The 21,974-nt window shown below is 31.8% G+C and overlaps 1 protein-coding gene across 4 annotated transcripts; it reads right to left on the reverse strand.

Moving 5' to 3' along the window:
- Positions 1-12,090: 12,090 nt before the first annotated feature.
- On the reverse strand, positions 12,091-18,497 carry LOC114390562 (G-box-binding factor 1-like). Of its 4 annotated transcripts, none has more exons than XM_028351328.1 (12): positions 18,104-18,497; positions 15,404-15,531; positions 15,270-15,320; positions 15,074-15,163; positions 14,895-14,984; positions 14,556-14,722; positions 14,393-14,450; positions 14,132-14,180; positions 13,849-14,048; positions 12,951-13,028; positions 12,641-12,766; positions 12,091-12,508 (listed from the first exon to the last, which is right to left on the reverse strand). In XM_028351328.1, exons 2-12 carry the CDS (start codon positions 15,458-15,460, stop codon positions 12,458-12,460), a joined length of 1,017 nt encoding a protein of 338 aa, XP_028207129.1. In that variant the 5' UTR covers positions 15,461-15,531; positions 18,104-18,497; the 3' UTR covers positions 12,091-12,457. The 4 variants fall into 4 exon arrangements, with proteins under 4 accessions (XP_028207129.1, XP_028207132.1, XP_028207131.1 ...); XM_028351331.1 differs by having other exon boundaries at positions 15,270-15,317; positions 15,404-15,582; positions 18,104-18,496; XM_028351330.1 differs by having other exon boundaries at positions 15,270-15,317; positions 18,104-18,495.
- Positions 18,498-21,974: the final 3,477 nt, after the last annotated feature.

Genomic DNA, 21,974 nt, shown 5'->3' on the forward strand with positions numbered 1-21,974 from the left:
AAAAAACCAAAAAAAAAACTTTCTTTTTTCTACCAATAATAGAAGGGAGACCAAGATATTTTCCAGTTCCAATGAAATTAGAAACACTCATGAATGACATAATAGATTGTCTTAAATCATTTCTAGTGTTGAAACCGAAAAAATACCTCAGATTTATGGAAACTTATCAGTTGTCCAGAAGCCCTTCCATATATGTCAAGGATATTAATCAGAGTGGTTATTTCTCCTTCATTTGCCCTACTAAACAGAAAACAATCATCAACAAAAAATAGGTGTGAGAGGGTAAGGGACCTCTACACACCTTAATACCATGAATCTTTCATTTTTCTCTCAAAGTGTTTCAATATGGAAGAAATTCCCATTGTGCAAAGAATAAAAAGATAGGGTGATAGTGGGTCACCCTATTTAAGTCCCTAGAGAAATTTGACCAACAAAATCCTCATTAACCTTGACTAAATATTTAATAGTTTCTAAGCAAATCTTTATCCAACCAATCCATTTTGCATCAAAACCCATTTTCCCCATCAAACTAAACAAGCATTGCCATTGAAGCCTATCAAAATCCTTACTGATGTTAATTTTTAGAGCCACCCCACCAGCTTTGCCTCTAGTTTTACATTTCATGCGGTGGATGATTTCAGAAGCAATAAGAACATTGTCCAAGATAGAATGACCCTCTACAAAAGCATATTGTTCCTTAGAGATACATTTATGCAATAAAGGTTTGAGATGGTTGCCTAGGGTTTTGAAATAATTTTGTAAAGGACGTTACAAAGAGAAATAGGTCTAAAATCCTTCATGGTTGTAGGGTTTGAAATTTTTGGGATAAAGACAATATAGGTTTGGTTAATTTAAGGAGGGAATGATCCACTTTGTAGCCAAGATGTAGTAGTTGTAAAATATCAAGGCTACATAGATTCTATTTTTTTTTTTTTGTAGAAGGTTGGGTTCAAGCCATCTGGACCAGGAGATTTATTGGAATCCATCTAAAAAAGGGCATTTTTGAATTCATAAATAAAAGGAGAAAGCAAGGAAAATTTATCATCAAATGACAAGTAGAGGGGAACATAATTTATTACTTCATCCAACTCAACATTAGAACCAAAATATGAGTTATCAAAATAAAACTTTGCAACATTACAAATTGTATTATGGTCTTTCACAACTATGACATCTTCATGAGTAAGATAGAAAATATATTATGTTAATTCAAGTTTGAACTCTTGAATGTTAGCCCTTAGGTTTTGGTTCCATGATTTTAAAATTCCAAACAAGTTTTAATAGATGTGGCATTTGTATTGTATGTTTTTAGACTAGGCATAATGCTTGATATAGTTATAGTTTTTCTTATATCCAAACTTAGTATGATTCAAATATGTTAGACAACTAAATTAATCTCTAAGTTTCTTAGAAGCATTAAGTTCAACACCATATAAACGATTGCAAATTTTTGTAATCCATTACAAAGTGTTAGAACAAGGAAAAAACCATCTTCTACTTGAAATTTGGCTAGAAGTATCAAATTAATCAATTATCAATTTTGTAATTGATTATATGTACCAGTTTCAAAAGAAAACAAGCTTTGTAGCTTAAGATAATCAATTACCATTTATTGCAATCGATTAAATGGGTTTGGAAACTTAAGGAGTCCTCTATGTGGTTGAAATAATCAATTATCACATTGATAATCAATTAATCCAAAAAGCAAAGAAGCATGACAAGCTCTCTATTTGAAATAAGATAATTGATTACCATTTCTTGTAATCGATTGCCACGTTTCTAGAAATGCAAAACAAGAGAGATTTTAATGTATTAATCGATTACCTAGTTTGATAATTGATTAAACATATTTTGTCTATTAAAATTATAAATACCCTCACTTATTCTTTCATTAGAGACTCTTGACACATTTTTATCTTTGAGAAATTACTTCAAGAGGGTCAACTGAGGGATTTCTATTGCACTTCTTGTGGAGATTTAAGCTGATCAAGATTCATTCATTGTTCATCATGATTTGATCATTCTTTGAATAAGAGCTTCAAGATGTTGATGTTAATTGTTGGACGATGGATGATAGAGATAGGGTGGATGGCAGTAGTCGTCTGGTCCAATACTCTTGTCTTCTATATAGGTTGTCTAATTATCTATAGTCTAGTGGAGTATCCAATCACATAGAAAGAAATGTCTAATATGGTGGTTCATTAACATAGGTTATGTTGTAACTACTTTTGGTTAGATAGTTACTTGTTGTCTCCTTTATAAGGAGCTTTGTATTTTGGGTTCAGTGAGATCGAGAGTATTTTGAACCCTTTCATTTTAAATTATGTTATTTGCAATAAACTTACTAATTTTGTGCAATATCTCTCTTTCCTATCTGAATAGAATTTCTCAAATCCTTCCAACAAATTGGTATCAGAGCTTTGATTCAAGATAAGTTATGCATTTGTTTCATGGTAGATCAAGTCATAAGTGATTAATCATTCTGTTTGTTATTTGTTTGTGTCGTGTCTTCGAGATTATATTTGAGATGATGGTCAACACAATCAAGATTGAGAAATCATAGGGAAGAATAACTTTAACCTTTGGTGTCTCAAGATGTAAGCCTTGTTGAAAGAACAAGGCATATGGGCTCTTCTCTTTGGTCAACTGTCGAAGATTGATAAGTCGGTGCTTGAGTTACAAGAGGAAAAGACACATTCATTAATTATCTTCTCTTTGTTTGATGAGACTCTTTATGAAGTTTTTGAAGAACTGACTATAATTAGGCTTTGGCTCAATTTAGAGAAACTCTTTATGACGATATTAATTTGTAACAAGTTTCTTTTGAAACAACATCTATTTGGCCTCCGAATGAGGGAAGGTATGCCACTGAAGGAGCATCTTGATAAGCTAAACTTTTTTTTGAAGGAGCTAGGCAACCTTGATGTTAAGATGGAAAATGAAGATCTAGAAATGATTATGTTAGCCTTTCTTCCTCCCTTCTATGAGAATTTTGTGAGTTTTATTAGTGTAGGCAAGGACTCCACTATTGTTGAAGAAGTCAAGTATAATGTTTATTCTAGAGAGCTTCAACTAAAGACATCCGGGAATGGTGATGAAGCTTCTACATCTAGATTATCAGTGACTGGTTTTGCTAAAGAGCAAAAGAAAAATAAAGGAAAAGATGGTAAGTAGAGCAAAGATGATCTTAAGGACATCTGCAACTACTACAAATAATTAGGTCATTGGATGTGAGATTGTCCAAAGAAAGCAAGGAAATATTTGTTGCTACTCTTGTTAAGAATGACTCCTCATAAAAAAGTGATTTGGTTCTGGTTGTTGACGAACAACAATAACAACATTTTGAACAGTAGGTATTGGGCTCGGGTTGTTCTTATCATGTGTCCTCAAAGACATTAGTTGGTGACATATGAGAAGTTTGGTGGTAACGTCCTCATGGTTAATGATGCTTCATGTATATTTGTAGGTATAGGTTTTGTACAAATCAGAATGCATGATGGTGTTGTTAAAACCTTAATTGAAGTTTGTCACATTCCAGAGCTTAAGAAAAATCTTGTATCTGTGGGTGCCATGAATTTGAAAGGTTTTTCTTGTTGGGTTAAAGGTGGAGTTATGCAAATTAGAGGAAAAGAGAAGTTTGTGGTAATTCAGAGAACCAAGCAAGGAAATTATTACATCCTTTAGGGGTCCACTGTGACAGGCTCTGCCTCTACTGTTACACAATCTAGAATCCATGCGTCCAATGGCTCGTCTGATAATTCTTGGTGGCATCTGTGTCTGGGCCACATGAGTGAAAAAGGTTTGGATATTCTGAGCAAGTGAGACTTACTTCTAAATCACAAGGTGGAACATCTTCAGTTTTGTGAGCAATGCATCTATGGGAAGCAACATCAAACAAAGTTCCCAAATGTTATGCACACAACAAAGGCCATGTTGGACTACGTCCATTTTGATTGTTGGGGGCCTTTGAGAGTTCCATCACTAGGAAGGGCAAGGTATTTCCTTTCCATCATTGATGATTACTCCATGATGACATGGGTATTCATGATGAAGCAGAAATCTAAAGCTTTCAAATTTTTCAAGCATTAGAATATTCTTATGAAGAATCAGACAAGTAAGACAATAAAGTATCTTTGGATTGACAATGGCTTGGAATTCTATTTTACTAAGTTCAATGAATTATGTAGAAATGAAGGCATAACAAGATAACATATTGTACGTTATACTCCACAACAAAATAGAGTAGCTGAAAGAATGAACATGACCTTGTTGGAAAGGGCTAGATGAATGTCATCCAATTTAAGATTGAATAAGAGTTTTTGGGTTTAGACAATCAACAACACATGTTATCTCATGAATGATTCATCGTCCATTGCCATAAACTTCAAGACCCTTATTGAGGTGTGGTCTATCAAACCAATTGAGTACTCAATGTTGAAGGTGTTTGGGTGTTCGACATACTATTTCATTGTAAATTTTTTTATTCACAATAAACTTATCAATTTTATGAAATATCTATCTTCTCCTTCTATCATCTTTTGTTCCCTGTCTGAATAGAATTTCTCGAATCTCCCAACAATTGATCTACACATAAAAGTGTATTCAATCCAATTATGATTTCTTCCTTGTTTCTAATCTTGGTTAGGGTTACCAATGATTTGTGTGAGTTGATAGGGTTTCAACTCTTGTTCTTTCTCTTGTAAAGTTTAAGGGAATAGTAGAATTAAGGAATAGAATATGCATAGTATTTGTACTTGATTCTCTATTAGTGGAAATTCTAAGGGGTCTTAGAACAAATAAATGTAGGTTCTCTTGGGGACTAAACCAAGATAAATTTTGTGTGTGATTCTCTCTTTCCCTAACCCTTGGTCTTGTATTTCAATCTAGGTAATGGAATTGATCTTAAAGGGCCATAAAATTGTGTTTTTCATATGATATTGATTTCATTACTTTCTTGGTTGTAATAACCTTTTTGTGACAAGCTTTTGAGAAAACTTTGATCAATCAAAAGGGGTCATTTTAATTGAATTAAGAAATTAAGCAATAAAGTTTTCGAAGGAATCTATTCAACCCTCCTTTCTAGATTCCTGGCCAACCCAACATATTGTTCATCTTTTTCGTTGTTGTGAAAAAGAGTGAAAAAAATTTAAGTTGATGTCCACGTCTCTCAGCCAAATACACCTTTGCTCTTTGTCTCCAATACGCCTCTTCTTAAGCAATCAGGTTGTTCAATTAGTCTCATGCAATGACATATTGATGTGCAACTTCATCAGTTGATGATTCACAGAGAGTTTCCATTTCTTTACAACATTGATCAATATGTGCTTTGAAAACCACTTTCACGTGTCTTCCCCAAGAGTACATGTATGATGAACAACTCTCTAGCTTATAGATAAGATCACCATTGGTTCCATTTTCCCACCCTTCTTCAATGAAAACATTAAGGGTTTGTTCCAAAAGCCCTGAGTTCTCAAAAATAGAAAGACTTTCAAAAATAATTTCTGCAATTTGATTCAAGAACAAGATGAATAGGTGAATGGTCATATTTAGAAGCAACGGTGTTGAGAAATTTAAAGTTTTGGAACATATCAAGCCAATCACGATTGGCAAGTGCTTTGTCTAGCTTTTCCTTAATGGCATTTGACTTCCCTTTGCTTCTTGACCATGTAAATTTATACCCTTCCATAGGAAGGTCATGGAGGCCATTATCTGTGATAGCATCCCAAAACCATTGAATGAAATAGTTTGGGTGGTCTCAATTGCTATCATCTTGGAAAAGGAGATAATTGAAATCCCCTATAATGCACCAAGGGAGGGGCTAGAATGAGAGAGATTTCTAATTAGGTTCCATGAGTTTCTTCTTTTTTTCTTTTTCAGGGAAGTCATAAAAGCCAGTTAGACACCAAGGGGGAGAGTCATTTATGTGAACGTCAACATTTATGAAATTTGAGGAATAATTTGTGAAGGTGCAATCAAAAGGGTGTTTCCAAAGAAAGACCAGACCTCTTCTCCTACCATTGACATCAATAAAAAGACAAGATTCAAACCCAAGGAGGTTTTTTTATATCTTCTATACGACGAGAATTGACTAAGGTTTTAGAGAGGAAAATCATATCCAAGTGGTAAGCTCAGATTAGGTCACGGAGGATAAGAATTGCACTCGGGCTACCCAGGTCCCAACAATTCCAATTGAGGATACTCATTGTCCCTCGCAGGCCTCGTTGCCAGGGCTTGCCATTTAAAAAGTTTGCTCAAGTTTTGTCAGAGAAGGTTAGGACAATTGTGGAAGATTGGGGACGACCTTAGGTGATAGGGCAAGGCTATTGTGTGGTTTGGATTTGGTATGGTGTTTGGATAAGTAATGTTTTGGTGAGGGTTGGTTGTCTTTGTGTGGGTTTGGTTGGTCGAGAGGTTTGAATAGGTAGTGTTTGGGTTTGGGTGAAGGTTTGGATTAGAAGAAGAAGAAGTGAGGGAGTGGTTTGACATAGGATTAGGTTTAGGGGGAGGAATGGTATTTGGACTAGGATTAAGGTTTGTTGATAAGGGTATAGGCCGGTGATTGTTGCCTTCCAGCCTCCTTTTTATTTTTAATCTCCTACTATTATTTCAACCTCATTTTCAACGTCCATAATCACATCATGATAAGGAGTTTTAATCTTGTTTTGATATAGAGCAATAATTGTAGTTGATTGTTGTAATGATGGCTTCATGATCATCTTTGGATTATGAAAAACTACAGCCATGAAATCCGCATGTTTTTCTTGTGCCAAAATATTTGCATTTAAAGCCTTGTCCCCTTCGCATTTGTTTCCAAGGATTCCGCCTTCAGTAACTGAATCATGCTCATTGATTGTGTCTAGACTTGTCAGAGCACCTTGCCAAAGGTATCTTGATGCCATGGCCGAGATTGAGTTTCTCGGGTCAGCCCTTAGTTCTCGCCCCCATTTTCGAACACCATCATCATTGGCAATAGATAACAACTTCCTGCAACTATCATCCATATGGCCCATTAGATCACATAAGTAACAAAAAGGGGCCTAACCTTTCATATTTTATGTGAACTTCTGTGGATTCCCCTCCTGTTTTCTTGATCTTGGTGGTCTTCCAACATCAATCAACACTCTAATTCTCATAAAAGGACGCCAATAACTTAAGTTGTTAATGTCATTGAACTAATGGAATTTCCCCAGATGCTTCCTATACTTTTCCCCACACCTTGGGACTTGAAACCCAGAAGCAATATGTGTATTTGAATCCATAACGGGATGTTGAACAAAGGAATAGTTGTTGGGTTTTCACCCTCTATCACATTGAGAATGAGTATTTGCTTATCAAAGCTCCAAGGTCCAACCTTTGGCACTTTCTTCCCAAACACGCATTACCTTCCTCTAATCCTCTTTCCATTGCCTAAGTTTATAACACGCTCCTCGATATTTGTAGACCACACCTAATTTTGCCGTCTTCTTTCTTAGTCATAGGCTCTCTTATTTTTCATGAGTTTTAAACACATCTTACCGGTCCCCATTTTATGTCTTCTTCCATAATTTTCATTTTGAAACTAAAGGGCATTTTCTATCTTCCCCGTTCGTGTCTCTGCTCGAGGCATCCCTCAGAGATTTTGGTGAGCCAAGTAAAGGATCCTTGAAAATTATCTAGCAAAAACTGCCCAATCATCTCAACAGCTATAGGTGTATTTGCAATTTGTTTAGTTTTTTTATCATTGTATTTTTTTTTTTTTTGTAAAATCATTGTAATTACCATGCCTATCCAGTTCCATATCTCGATAGTATTGCCCATCTATCACCAAGAGTAAATCTTTCCCATAAAGAAATTAGGGAAGTACGAAGGCACCAACAATTAGAAAAAAAAACAAGTATCAAACTTAAACTATCATTTGCAATATACATAAAAACATAACCATATCACATTCATCCACTATATAGATTTCGAACCTTCTTTACCTTGAAGAGAAGGGTGTACGAAAAATCACAAAAAACAAAAAGGACTTTCAATTGCTATAAGTGCAAGCAAGTGAGGACAGCGCAAGGCATGTTGCTAGTGTCTGAAGAAAAGGCAGAAACTTGCAGGCTTCTGTATTGCCCCTGCTTTTTTCCTTTGGAGTACAAGGAGGAAAAATAAAGAAGAGATAAAGTCAGGAAAGAAAATCCATGTGACTCTAAATTCTTATTAGTTGTTATATTAAAGAGAATGAAGGGCCATGATTGGGATTAAGTCTAAATACTTATGGAGTAAGTCTCATCTCATATGGGAGGGATCACTTATTTTTAGGAATAATTTAAAAAAAATTATTGTTAATCATTATTATTTATTTTTTAAAATCTAATGAATAACACATACATAAACGCGTAAAATTCACACCCACACAAGCGTATAAAATTCACACACACAAACGTGTAAAACTATTTTTTAGACATCCATTTTCTTCACTCTCACATATTCACTTTCATTTCAATATTTTTTTTCTTCTTAAAGTACTATCCTCTTCTTCTCTAAAGATTTTAGTACTTTGTTGATTTATCTTCTTCAAACTCTATCTCTTTTCAATATCTATTAATATGTATTTCTTTATGATATACATATTTGTCCTTATAATTTATATATTGATTGTCATTTATTTTAATTAAATGATATGGATAAATTTTTATGATTTTAATGTAATTAATTATAATCATAAAATTTATATTTCAAAATTGACTCCTACATGGCATAGACTATAATACTAGTTTTAGTGTAACCATTATCAATATAATTTGAATATACAATAAGATGTAGTTTTAGAGCACACATGTAGGATTCGTTTCAATACCAGGACGATGCAAATCTAAATGTAAAGGTTTAAAAAGTATTTTATTTTAAAAATGAATCTCTTTAATGTCTGCTTAAATCAACGACAACTAATTCGATGTCAAACTTGAACCAGGTTGAGCCGGTCGAATTTATTTTGAGCTGCAAATTTGTTGGTCCATTTTGAATCTATGTTGAGCTAGTGAGCCAAATCGATCCTAACTAAAAATAAATTAAATTAAATGTGTTAAAATATAAAATCATACATATATGACTTAAATGTTATATCCACTCCCTTTTTTTTAAATATGCTCTCCTTTCCTATTTTAATTTCGTTATGACTTAAATGACTTTTTTTAAAACCTTATTCTTTCTCTCACGTTGTCGCACATTCTTCCTCTTTTTCATTAGATTGTTTATCTCTAACATTAGGTTTTTTCATCCTTCAAGCTCTCAAACACAATATGTTTATGCTCTTTTTTTGTGATTTATGCATAATTAAAAGACATAAAGCTATGAAGGAAAGAATTAAAAATTAAATTTGATGCAATGACTTTTTGAAATGTCATTTGTTTTCAATTTCAAAAAGTACTCTCTAGAATACTATTTTATATTTTTATTTCAGAAAGTATGTTCCAAAACACAAAATCTAAAAAAAAAAAAATCCGGAAAGTAGTTTCCTATATTATTGTTGTATTCTAGAAAGTAAGTTCTAGAAGGCTGTTCTAGATTTTGCACTCTAAAAATTAATTTCTAAAAGTAAAAAATTAAAGCAACATTTTGAAAATTACTTTTTGAAATAATGATTAAACAACGGATATTTTGGCTATAGAGAGTAATAATGACAGTAAAAAATTGAAATTAAAATAAAAGGGGAGTGTACTTTAGGGAAAAAAGGAAAGGGAATATAGCATTTGCCAAATAATTTAACAGGTAAAAAAACAAGTCCAATTTTTGTCAGGCTTACATTTTACTAGTCCATCCAGATCGCTATGGGTAGTCTAATTGGTTTTTTCAGGCCTAACTCGACCTTAATTATGGATGTTTGGATCAACCCATTCAATTAGGCTCAATTTGTCCTCTAACAGCTGCTTTGATTATGTTCATTGATGTTTTTTTGTCATTATCGTTAGTATTAGGTGCTCTATGGTGTTAAAACTTTACTTCGTTGATTTATATTGGTTAAATTGTTAAGTAGATCCTTAAATCATTTGGGAATTTTGAAATGGGTTCCTAAATTAAATTTTTTAGGCCCAAAACTATATTGGTAGGTCCCTTGGTGGTTTGAAATTGTAAAAAAAGTTAAAAATAATTTGCAAAATGAAGGACCCAAATAAAAAAATAGTTTAGAGATCTATTTGAAAAGTCTCAACTAATTTATGGACCTACTTAGTAATTTCACATTTAAATATCGTTCTTAGTTGAAGTTTGATGCTGAAATTTTATTCATTTTTCTTAGTTGAATTTGGATGATGTAATTTTGCTCTATGTTCTGGTTATTGATGATGGACTTTTCATGTTGGAATTTTTTGCTTGAATATTGTTTTATTTTGTTACTGCTTGAATTGTATTATTTGTGTAAAAAAAGAAAATGGTTTGAATCGTATCAATTGAAAAGTAAAAAGTATTGAAATGAATAATTAACATTATTTCTCTTTCCAATTTAAGCCTCCATTTTGAGAGGTTTCTAATTAACAAAAGTTCATATTGAAACACTCTTTTTAGGGAGTGTGAGTGAGCTTAAACAAAAGTGTTAAGATTTTTATCTTTCCAATCGTTTCAATTGGGAAGAAGAAAATGTTGAAGTAAACAACCAATCATTTTTACTTGTCATTTCAAGCTTCTTTTAAGGGAGATTTCTCATTAAGCAGGGCTTTATTTGTTGGTGTTTAATTTAAGAGGACCTTCAAGTTATCTCTTCTAGTCGCCCCCACCCATCTCCTTTGGCAAATGTTTAGAACTTTTTATCTCGTACTTCAAGACTTCTTACCTCTTTATCGTACTTAACGTCACCGTCATCTCCATGGTCACATTCTACAAGTTTCACCACTCAAACTATTCACTCAACTCAAATCCTCCACCCCAACTAGAATACACAGATAAATAGTGTAGTCGCGGTAAAAGAAAATGAAGAAGAAAATAAAGTAATTAATTTTTTTGGAATTTCTAATTCGGTTGTTCATAGTAAACACAAATCTCTATGAATGTTTACTAAAACATAAGGTACAAGAGCTATTTTGGTTGTTCTAAATAAATTATGACATTAGAGAAAACACTTTTTAAAATGACTTTACTTGGTCTAGTAGGAAAAATTAACCTTGAAAGCTACAGCAGGAACAACCGCCTCTCGTGTTCCACATGACTCTCATTTCTCATGAAATGTTTGTATTTTGTCTGCTCCCATTAATTTGTGGGACCTTTTTAATATTTCACTCATTTTTCAATAACCGTTTTAATAATTGTTCAATAACATGTTACTTTTGAAATAATTATTGCAAATCAACAAATTTATTATACATAGATTTAATATTAATTTGTGATGAAACCATAATGTTTTAAAAGATTAAAGATCATATCTAAACCCAATAGAAAACTTTCACTAGTTGGTCATTTATTCGTTTTGAAATTTATAAAAAAGGAAAAAGTTTTAGTTTACTTCTTCAATAGAAGTTTTGAAACATAATATTTCTCTCACGTAACGTAATGCACGTGACATCGATAAGTGTCATTTACTTCTTCACTCTTTTATCTATTTTTACTTCACCAAAATGAAGGATCGCCAAGTAATCTTTTGTTTCACGTAACGTAACGCAACACGTTGTTCAAATAATAAACAACTTATATTTATTTTGCACAAAATAAATTCCGTGGTGAAAGCTTTTGGATTCATTAGAATGACATTCAAATTGTACTTTCCAATACACAAACGAAGAAGTAGTATAAGTGTTACAATTGAATTTAAAATGGATTCCATTGGATGACACTAAAACTCAAACACAATAAACAATCAGCCACTTTGTTTTATCCTCCTTATTTAAAAAGGCTATTTTGTCTTTGGAGGAAAACAAAAAGGTTATTGTCATCGTAAAAGTTTTGCCACACAAGATAATGAAAAAAATCCAAGATTATATTAATCTAAAAGATGCATCCTCACAAAAATATGCAAACCACTCACCAACGGGTAGCTTTCAAAACTTCTACGAATGTGTCAAATCGTAGTTCAAATATAAAATCGAATGTAAAAAGAGTTATACCTTGCTTCATCAATCAGCTCAAGCACATGCATAGTAGAACAAAAATGACTCCATAGTCAACTAGTGAAGATTTGAAAAGTTGAAGCAGGATTCTTAACATCACTTGCAATACTAAGTTCTAAACAAAAAGTGCTCAAGTAGCCTACATTTTCTATTCTACGGTACTGGTTAATATTACAAACAAATGACATGTAAAATCACAAGGGCAATTACAATTGAGGGTTAATGATATAAATTAGTATGACAAAGAAAAAAAAAAACATTATATCCTATTCTCAATTAAGAAGGCCGGGCCATTGATAAGAAAATTCCAGCTGCAGATTCGTCTTAATTAAGAATCTATCAAATTTTGCCGTTACCATCAAACACTACACTGAGGAACTGAAATGTGTTGCTGTTTAATCCAGGTTAGCAACTGCTTCTGGACCACACAACCGCTCCAACTCTTCCTGTTTAAAGGAATCATGTTCAGAAGATAAAATTTGAGGTCATGAGCTGAGACATGTTAACCTTTAAATTGCTCACAACAAAAGGAAATAAAGGCCAATGCTGATGAAGGCAGAATGGTAACAGAAATCTACCTTGATAGAATTATTTTCGGATGTAAGCTTCTCGCATTCTTCAGAAAGTCTCTGAAGCTCTTCTCTGAGAGTTTGATTCTCACCTCCCAGCGATTCCACCCTCTTTTGTAACTCTTCACACTCAGCCTGGTTGGTACAAGAAATGTAAAACACATCATTTTCTCTCTCTTGTCAATTATAAAATGGTAGTATGAATATGCATAGTCATATAGTATATCCTCTAGGTTCTACCCTCCAAATACGATGCAATTAAGGATACTTCTGGTCTCTTGCCTAACAAGGGTGCACGAAATAGATATTAGAAAGTCACCTGCTTGCGTAATCTTGACCTCCTGGCTGACTCTCGGTTTGACTGTTTCCTCTTCTGTCTTTTCAGCTCACGTTCATCCTACCAAAATCAAGCATAGCCATTTTACATTAGGTTCAAATGAGAGGAGGGAGGGAGGGGAAGGGAGAAACAATAACTAATTTTGCGGTAGTTTTAAGACTAAATTACACTTTTAGACTCCTTTAGAATTCGATTTTGGTCCCCCTTTTTTTTGCACAAATATTGTACAATTTTGGTCCATTTGTCAGCTTGATGTCTAATATTTAATGGAAAATGCTGACATGACTATACGGGAGAGTGCCATATCAGTATAGCCATGCTACAAGGGAGCAAATGAGAGTGTCACGTCAGCATATCTATTAAATTTTTTATATCAAATTAACAGATGAACCAAAAGTGCATAATTAAAACAATAGGGGGATTAAATTCACATTAAAAATAGAGATACCAAAATCGAATTTTGATGATAGTAGAGAGACCATAAGTGTAAATAAGCCTAATGCCAATAAACTCAAGTATTTAAACAAAAGATAATTTAGTCAATACAGTCTATTAACTTCAAGCATTTTTCCTTCCTACCAAATCCTCCTAATACTGGAGGAGAGGCAAAAATGGGAGGGGATGGATTTAAGTGCCCTTGTTTCCCTCCATTCCCCTTCCAACCAAGGCTTGGTCAGGTATAGGCAGCTAACATAAAATGCAATGATGGAAATATGATAATGGATGTCCATATGTGGTAACAAAATCTACTGTATCAACAAAATCATTTCTTTCAAAATATATTAGTATACGCAATTACGCATAAGGATGTAAAATAATCATCACACAAAGCAAAACGTGTTCAGAACAATTTCTTAAAAAAACAACAGAGGTGTCATACTTGTACCCATTGATCACCAAGGGCAACTCCCGGGGCACCAGATTGATTATGTCTCATTTTTGCAGCTTCAGCGCCACCAGAAGATGCATTCCACAAGTCCATTCCAATGTTAAGATTAGTTGCTGGCATTGGGACAACAGGCTTTCCAGGCACAGAAGATTGAGAAATAGCACCAGCAGAATTGTTCTGTGCATTGGCTCCTGAAAGATTGATGGAAATGTCAACTCATCTCGGCAATTGAGAAGGGGGAAAAAAAATAATCAGGAATGAATGTGATGCATACCATCAACAAGCATCAGGTCAAAGCTTCCCTTCTTATTTGCAGCTGATTCCTACGGAGAAGTCATCAGACCAAAGCCAAAAACAGTTTAGAAAAAGATTGAGATGTTTTTAATTAAACCAATTCAATTCCGACTGTAGCTGCAAGCATCTAAAAACAGACAGATAATTGTAAAAGGAAAAAGAGACCCTGTTTAGATTTCAGCATGTTATTATTTTGAAAAGTGAGTTAAAGCACATGTACTAATGATAATCTGTTACATACCTGTTGGTTAGTATTCTCATCGCTAGCATTTGATGAACCCTCTGAACCACTTTCACCACTGTTTAATAATTTTTTAATGGAAATCCATATTAGAAATGCAAATTGAAGAGAAACTGAGGAAGAAACAACAAAAGATCTAAAATTAACCAGATATTTGCCAAACCTTTGCGATATGCCATCATTGCCTGAACCTGAGCCTGCCTTTCCACTTTCTCCTGCTTTGGAAGCTGTATTTGCAGAAGGTCCTTTCAATTTTTTGGATGAGTCCCGATATTTTCCTTCAGCTCCCTTCCCTTCAATCTCTGTATTTTGCTGGACAGCACTTGGAGTCTAGCATAATGATTAAGAAAAAAAAAAAAAAAAGGAAAGATTGTGAGTTAAAATGCCCAACTAGGTAAAGGCAGTGAACATACATAGTTGCCTACAAGCAGACGAGAAATTGATCCTTTTCTGCTCAGGCATAGAGGCATTCAAGGGATTAAAGAGTGAGAAAGTGGTTTACCACTGCCATGCTAGGATGAGCATAGATACTCCCAGGAGGATATATAGCTGGATATGGGACTGGAGTCCCATATGGCGGCATCAAAGGATGCTGGAAAAATTAACAAAATTGTAAATAAGACGATTCACTTCTATAAAGTATAATAGCATATATTATCCTAAATGATTTACTACATTTACCTGGCCTCCCCATAAATAGGGATGGGGAGTTGGGGAAGCAACGGTTGTGGCAAAAAAGGGAGGAGGAGTGGCTCCAGGAGCATAATAGGCCTAAATAAGAAGCAAATGCATTAGTTAAGCACATAATTTATCTGCTGCAAAAGAGCTTCAGCAGAAGTGAAAGCCTGATGAACCAATCTAACATATATTCCACTACCTGCATGGAGCTTGACCAATCAGGATATGCAGGTGCTGTTGGTGTATCCTGCTAAAGTAAACTGAGAAGATAAGGAGACACAAGAGAAAGGACAAGGAAAAGAAAAAAGAGCATGGAGATAGTAGGGGAAAAACCTGAGCTGATGAAGATGATTTAGAAGATTTAGCTGTGCTCTCTTCCCCAGCCCCCATATATATTAGTTTAGAATCACTCCCCTCTCAGAGCCACAAAAACAAAAAGACCTTTGATCAATTGCTGATATCTGTGGAGGTCATAAGATCAAGTTGAATAGATTCCCATGTCAGAAAACACACTGAATACAAAAATATAAATTAGAAGGCAATACACTTATTGGACTAAATAGCAGCAACTACCAAATCTACTGCAAAATTGGAGTTTAAAATATTATTCTGAGTGCTTCATTCACCAAAGAAACAAGTAATTAAGCATTTCTTTTACAAATGGAAGAAATTTACATCAAGAGGGTGACCAGTCTACTCTTCAATTGATGAAATTTGGATTTTTTTTTTTTAATTTCCATCCACCTATTTACCAGTTCTCTCCTCTAACCAAACCCAAGCAGCCATTTCTATGTTTGGAAATTGATGCTCTTGTAACTTGAGATGATGATAGATGATGATAACTTGGATGGACTCAACCATTAACTAGCGACCTAGGGGCCAGGGATTCAATCTTAGGCTCAAGCAATCTTCAAAAATACTTGAGGAGCTGAGCCGTTGAGTTATGCTCTTGAGTACATACTACATAATGACTTTTTAACTACAAACTCTATAGAGGAAGCATAACTTCAAAATTCAAGAAACAAAGTTCCACATTTTTTACTTTAATAAAAAGAAGACTTTAATATATTCCCTGCAATACTGAGGCCTTAATGCATAATCATACTTTGACTAATGGACGGGAGATAATGAAATTGTATCCTTGCATGCAATACATTTGACAATTTCTGTTCCAGTTTACATGAAAGAAAGCACAAAAGAGACAAGACAACATAAACATGTTCAAATTTTTGTCTGACATCCAGATGCCTATGATTAATTACCTTGAATGCAGCAGAAAGCAATAGACACAAGGATACAACATTATCTGTTATGCATATATTTATATATTTATGTGTGTATATTCGTAAGTGCAATTTCAGTTATGTGAATCTAGAATCATGATATTAGCAATCCTGGATAGCGATGCATAGCAGCCAACTCTGGAAATACCAGAATGACCTCTATTTTAATTTTTAAATGTTATAATACAAAATATAAACACTATATACTGCACATACAAATAATCAAAACAAAACAAAACACCCTAAATTAAAGAAATTTATGATAAATAATAAGTCAGTTTACACACACAATCACCATCAATCTAGGAGCAATAAGAACACAGTAATGAAGTCAAAAAAATTATAAAAAAAAAATATTTGTGAAATTAATAGAAAAAGAACACAAATTAGATAGAAATTAGCAGAATGCAATCTAGGAAGTCTAAAGGAAGAAGAACATAACTCACGAAGAAAAAAAAAAAGTTTCAAAGTGTGAAGGAACAAAGGACAGAACAGAGGTAACATGTGGAATATATACCCAAGAAAACCCTGAGCAACAGTATTCCAGGGTTAAAAATGGTTTTTAAAATTTATATCGTGATAGGACCTCTATAGCACACGTAAAGCCACTATTTTATCCACTATTGCGGCCACAATGGCTACTATTGAGTACCACTCCACTATCTGAATCTCACAGCAGTTCAGGGCCACTCCTTTCCGGTTCTCTGCTATAGCAGACTATTGACTACTGTGTCCAGAATTATAATATAAGGTTATTATGTATCAAGTGACAATGGTGTTTTAGGTCACTTAATGAGGTTAATTCAAATCCAATATATGCAATTGTAATTCTTGGCTACAGCTTTGTTAGATGGCACAAATTAAAACCAGTATTTTATTATATACTATATTATCACCTATCTACCTTGACATCATCGTGATGCTCTTAGTTTTTCTGGATCAATCTATTATTCTTTTCAGAACAGAGTGAAATGGAAACAGTACAGTTCAAGACATATATATATATATATATATATATATGAAATAATGAAATGTTCCTCTCAGCTATATAATTATTTATTTTTTGAAAATCATCTATTTATCTTCACTAAATCTAGTCAAAACAAAGGCAAAATTTCCCCTTTAAGCCTAGGTTCTTATCCATGAGATGATGTTATATTTTTACACTACATGATAATTTCCTTCCACTTTTAGATCCACAAAACAAACCAAACCATACCCAAACTTTTAACCCCATATATCAAAAGATAAATCTTGGTAAAATTGGTGAAATTCGCAGAAAGCATAATAAGCTATAACATCAAGCAAGTCCTTCAATAACCATAATTTTCTTTTAGAGAATGCCCCAGACACAGACATACACAAAAAAAAGTTACTTCCCTTAGCAAGCAACAATTAAAAGCAAAACAATTCAGATTCCACCCATATATATTATCATTCACCAAAAGATTTTATCTATTTATTTTTTTGTTTAGCAGCTAGCTCTTAAGAACTAAAGAATAAACTAATTAAAGAATAGAAACAAAACCAAACGAAGTACTAGAAGCAGAAAGAGCAAGAAATCACGTTGCAGAAAATTGGAAGAGTAAGAGATACATAAATAGGAGAATACTATATACTAATTAAGCAAAGCACAAATTTCAAACACGGATCTTGGAGCAATTGGTATTTAGCAATTCACAGAAACAAAAGAAGAAGAAAAAAAGTATAGAGAGAGAGAGAGAGAGAGAAGAAAGAAAGAGAGCCTGACCTATTTTCATGGCGTTGAGAAAAAGGGGTGAGGTGGAAGTCCAAGTGGGATGGGACAAAGTGGTTTTCAAATTTCTGAGTCAATAATTCCACACAATGCTTCTTTGGTTTGATATGGTTGCAGTAGTTGTATTGTACTATTACTACTATAGCAAAAACCGAAACAACTCTTATTGTGTTGTGTTTGAGTTTGAGGTTGTTCTCAAGGTAGAACGGTAACAACAGTAAAATGTTGTTTTCTTATTTTCCACAAACTTATTTCTGTGGCTGGTGTTGGTGTTGGTGTTGTTGTGTTGGAAACTCTACCAGCGTGGACACTAACGAGTTGGAATATGAAAGTTGGAAGTTTTGTTGTTGAGGTGTTGAAAATTGAAACGAAACCAAACACGAGAGAGGAAGGTTGTGAGTTGGATTGGGTTTAGGGCTTCGGGCGTGACACGTGCGAAGAAGAGGGTTACAGCTGTTGGCTGTCCATGTCTCACTGGATTAGGTTTGAGACATTGCAAGTTTCGCGATGACTCATCTGACAACTATGTGCTTTTGTGGATAACATTATTTAATATTTTTTTATTTTATTCAATGCACCTTATTATTTATTACTACTATTTTTTATTGAGATTTATTTATGAGTTTTCTGTAGATATCTTTTTTTTAATATCGGTGGGTTAACGAATTATAATTAAATCATACCTTAAAATACACAATAATATAAATTAATAATACACTCGTACTAAAAACATAAGAATGTATACTTTAACTAATTCTTGTTGGATTTGTTAGTGTATATATTCTTATTTTTTTAATATAAATATGTTAATAAATTATAATTAAATAATATTTTATAAAATATATCAATGACATAATTTGCTAATACATTTATATTAAAAAATAAAGATTTATTTATTATTCCTTTTTAATTCTATATGTATATTTACCGTTTCATTTCTCCCGCCACATCCCCTTTCTGTCCGGTTCCTTGCCTCCGGTTTCTCTCTGACTAGTATTTTGTTCTGTAAATTATACGGATTAAATGTTTATTTTATGCTATCAAAATTTATAATTTATAGGAAATAAATAATTCTAGATATATAAATTATAATTTAATTAAAAAATTTATAAATAAATGCTTTTAACACATAAATTATATTCTAAATTTATGTAAATAATTTATATTTTGATATATTATTATTTTAAATTATTCTTAAAAAATATTTAAATTCTTGTTAGAATTAAAAAATTGAATATAATAGATTGAAGATAATATATAATTATTTTTCTAATATTTAATGACAACTTTTTAAATTATTGTTGATATTAAAAGTATAAGATAATAGTATTTTGTGTTCTGCGTGATTTTAAATGCAAATAGATAGTATCACCTTTCTTCATTTTATATAGTATCACATTTCCTCACTTTTATAAAAAAAAATAAGTAATTAATATATGAAGATTAAGAAAGTTAATTAAATTAACTTATTTATTGAATACTTCAATACTATTAAATACTTTAAGAGGGAATTATATTCAATATCACTATGTATAATTTAAAAGATAATTTTTCTTATTAATAATTATTACTTATATTATTAATAGGATCATAAATGCATTTGGTTGCATGAGAAATAAGCGAATGCTTTCGTTAACAAACCCACAATAAATTAAAGATATAAAAAAAATTAATAATTAATATATTTAAATATAATTTTATGTTTCTTATAATTGAGATACAAAATACAATCGTATATTTCCTTTTTTTATACCAATCGTCTATTTCTTATTAAAATGATAAAATAAAAATTTAAAAATAAAAAGTATTTTATTTATAGAAAATTATTAAATTGATGATAAAATTAAATTAATTTATAGAATATTAATTAAAAAATAAAAATAGTAAACTCTATTTTTTAAAATGCTTTGTTATGCTTAAATCAATTGAAAAATTCATTATTAATTAAAAATGAGTTTAATGGTCTAGTATTGTTAATATATAAAATTTTACCGTATCAATTAATCAAAATTAGTATAACTTTTAAAATAATTATTAAAAAATTAACAAATTTATTATACATAACAAATTGTTATGAGATAACATTATAAAATCGTTTTACATTTTATATGCCTAGGCTATTTTCTCCTTCAAAATTAAGAAACGTTTTTACATAAATAATTAATCCAGAAATGTTAATGAGAAGTGAAAGGCTGAAAGCCAATTTTTCATTTTTTTTAAGTAATTAATACTCGCATGCTTAATCCAAAAATGCAAAAGTAATAGTTTTGCCATTTTTAGGTGATTATTAGCCTCAATAAAAAAAACTAATTATTAGCCTCTTACTGGACTTGAGGAGTATTGTACAAAACTGATAATAAATTTTGAGCTTTTTTTTCTTACAATTTTTTAGTTTTAAACTTTGTTAAACCACTGAAATCTCATTTCCCTAATTCAAATATAATGACTTATCGTTTGAACTACTCAAATCTCGTATTGCTATTTGAATCTAAGTATCCTTGTTCACTATTTTTTCATGATATTATTATTTAGGATAATTAATATAATATATATATATATATATATATATATATATATATATATATATATATATATACCAATGATATTTTGATTATTTTTACACATTTTTACATCATTCTTGTATTGCTTTTATGATTAAGAAAGGATTTAAATATTTTTTAGTCTTTAAAATTTAATATTTTTTGTTTTTTTCATTGAAATTTTTTTTATTTTAGTCCTTATAAATTATATTTTTTTTGTTTTGCATCTTTTAAACAATTTATATAGTGATTTTTCACTAGCGTCATCTAAATCTTTTAAAAATGAAAAACAAAATAAACAAAACTTATAAGAACTAAAAATAATATTTAAATTGATGAAAAGAAAAAAAATGTTAAACTACAACAACTAAAAAGATATTTAAACTTTAAAAAATGAAATTAATTTTATATTTTTGTTTTTTTTTTTAAATAAATGGGATATGTGGATAGTGTAAGATATTATAATAATTTTATTTTATTTATTTTTAATCTTATTTATCTGAGCTCCAAAGTGAATATCCATTAAAAATAGAATTTTCAAACTCTAGCTCTCTCACTAAACTTACAAAAGACTCAAATTATTTAGTGAAAGTTTTACACAAGATGCAAAAGCTATGAAGAATTGAGAAAATTCAATCAAATATGAAAATCTTATAATAAAAAAAACTTCTAAAAATGGTGTAAAATGTCTATTTTAAGTTATAGTAAACAAGTCATCATCAATACTATCAACCAGCAGGGAGTGTTAACTATGGAATTTCCATCGACAAGTTGGCCTTGAGTGCATCATTGGGTGTACTTGTAACTAAAAACGATTTTGTCACTCTTCACTAAAGGATAGAGCCTTGTTGAGGTGTTTCATCGTGTAACGATGACATTGTAACCGGATGATGGGAGCTAAATCTTTATTTTCTTGTTGTTTTTAATTCTTTTTTGAATATTTACATAAATGATTTCTATCTAGAAAATTTCAATCAATACAAAATTATACTATTTTTTTATTATTTACAAAATATTTCTTATTATTGGTTGTATTTAATTTCCTGTGTTGATTCAGTGAATCTTCATAAGTTGGAGATTCATCACAACTCAAACTTACGTATTTTATTTTATGCCTCTCCACAAAAAGAACAAGAAAGAAAGAATCAAATTTTGGAAATTAAATCTACTCGTTGAGATATGAATTAATTTCATGGTTTAACAATTGGAAGTAAGATTGCAAAGCATCAATTAGCATTTCAAATAACTGAGTTAAATGAAGTGATAAATAAATAACATTGGTATATAGGTCATGAATTAGGTAAATAGATTTTTTATGCATCTAA

This window comes from Glycine soja, chromosome 16, assembly GCF_004193775.1.
Source record: "Glycine soja cultivar W05 chromosome 16, ASM419377v2, whole genome shotgun sequence".
Lineage (NCBI taxonomy): Eukaryota > Viridiplantae > Streptophyta > Magnoliopsida > Fabales > Fabaceae > Glycine > Glycine soja.

Coding starts and splice junctions, on each gene's coding strand:
- LOC114390562 (XM_028351328.1), bottom strand. CDS start 15,460: ATGGGGGCTGGGGAAGAGAGCACAGCTAAATCTTCTAAATCATCTTCA. Junction 14,723..14,894: donor CTCATCCTAGCATGGCAGTG/GTAAACCACTTT, acceptor TCATTATGCTAG/ACTCCAAGTGCTGTCCAGCA. Junction 12,767..12,950: donor GGTCAAGATTACGCAAGCAG/GTGACTTTCTAA, acceptor TGTACCAACCAG/GCTGAGTGTGAAGAGTTACA.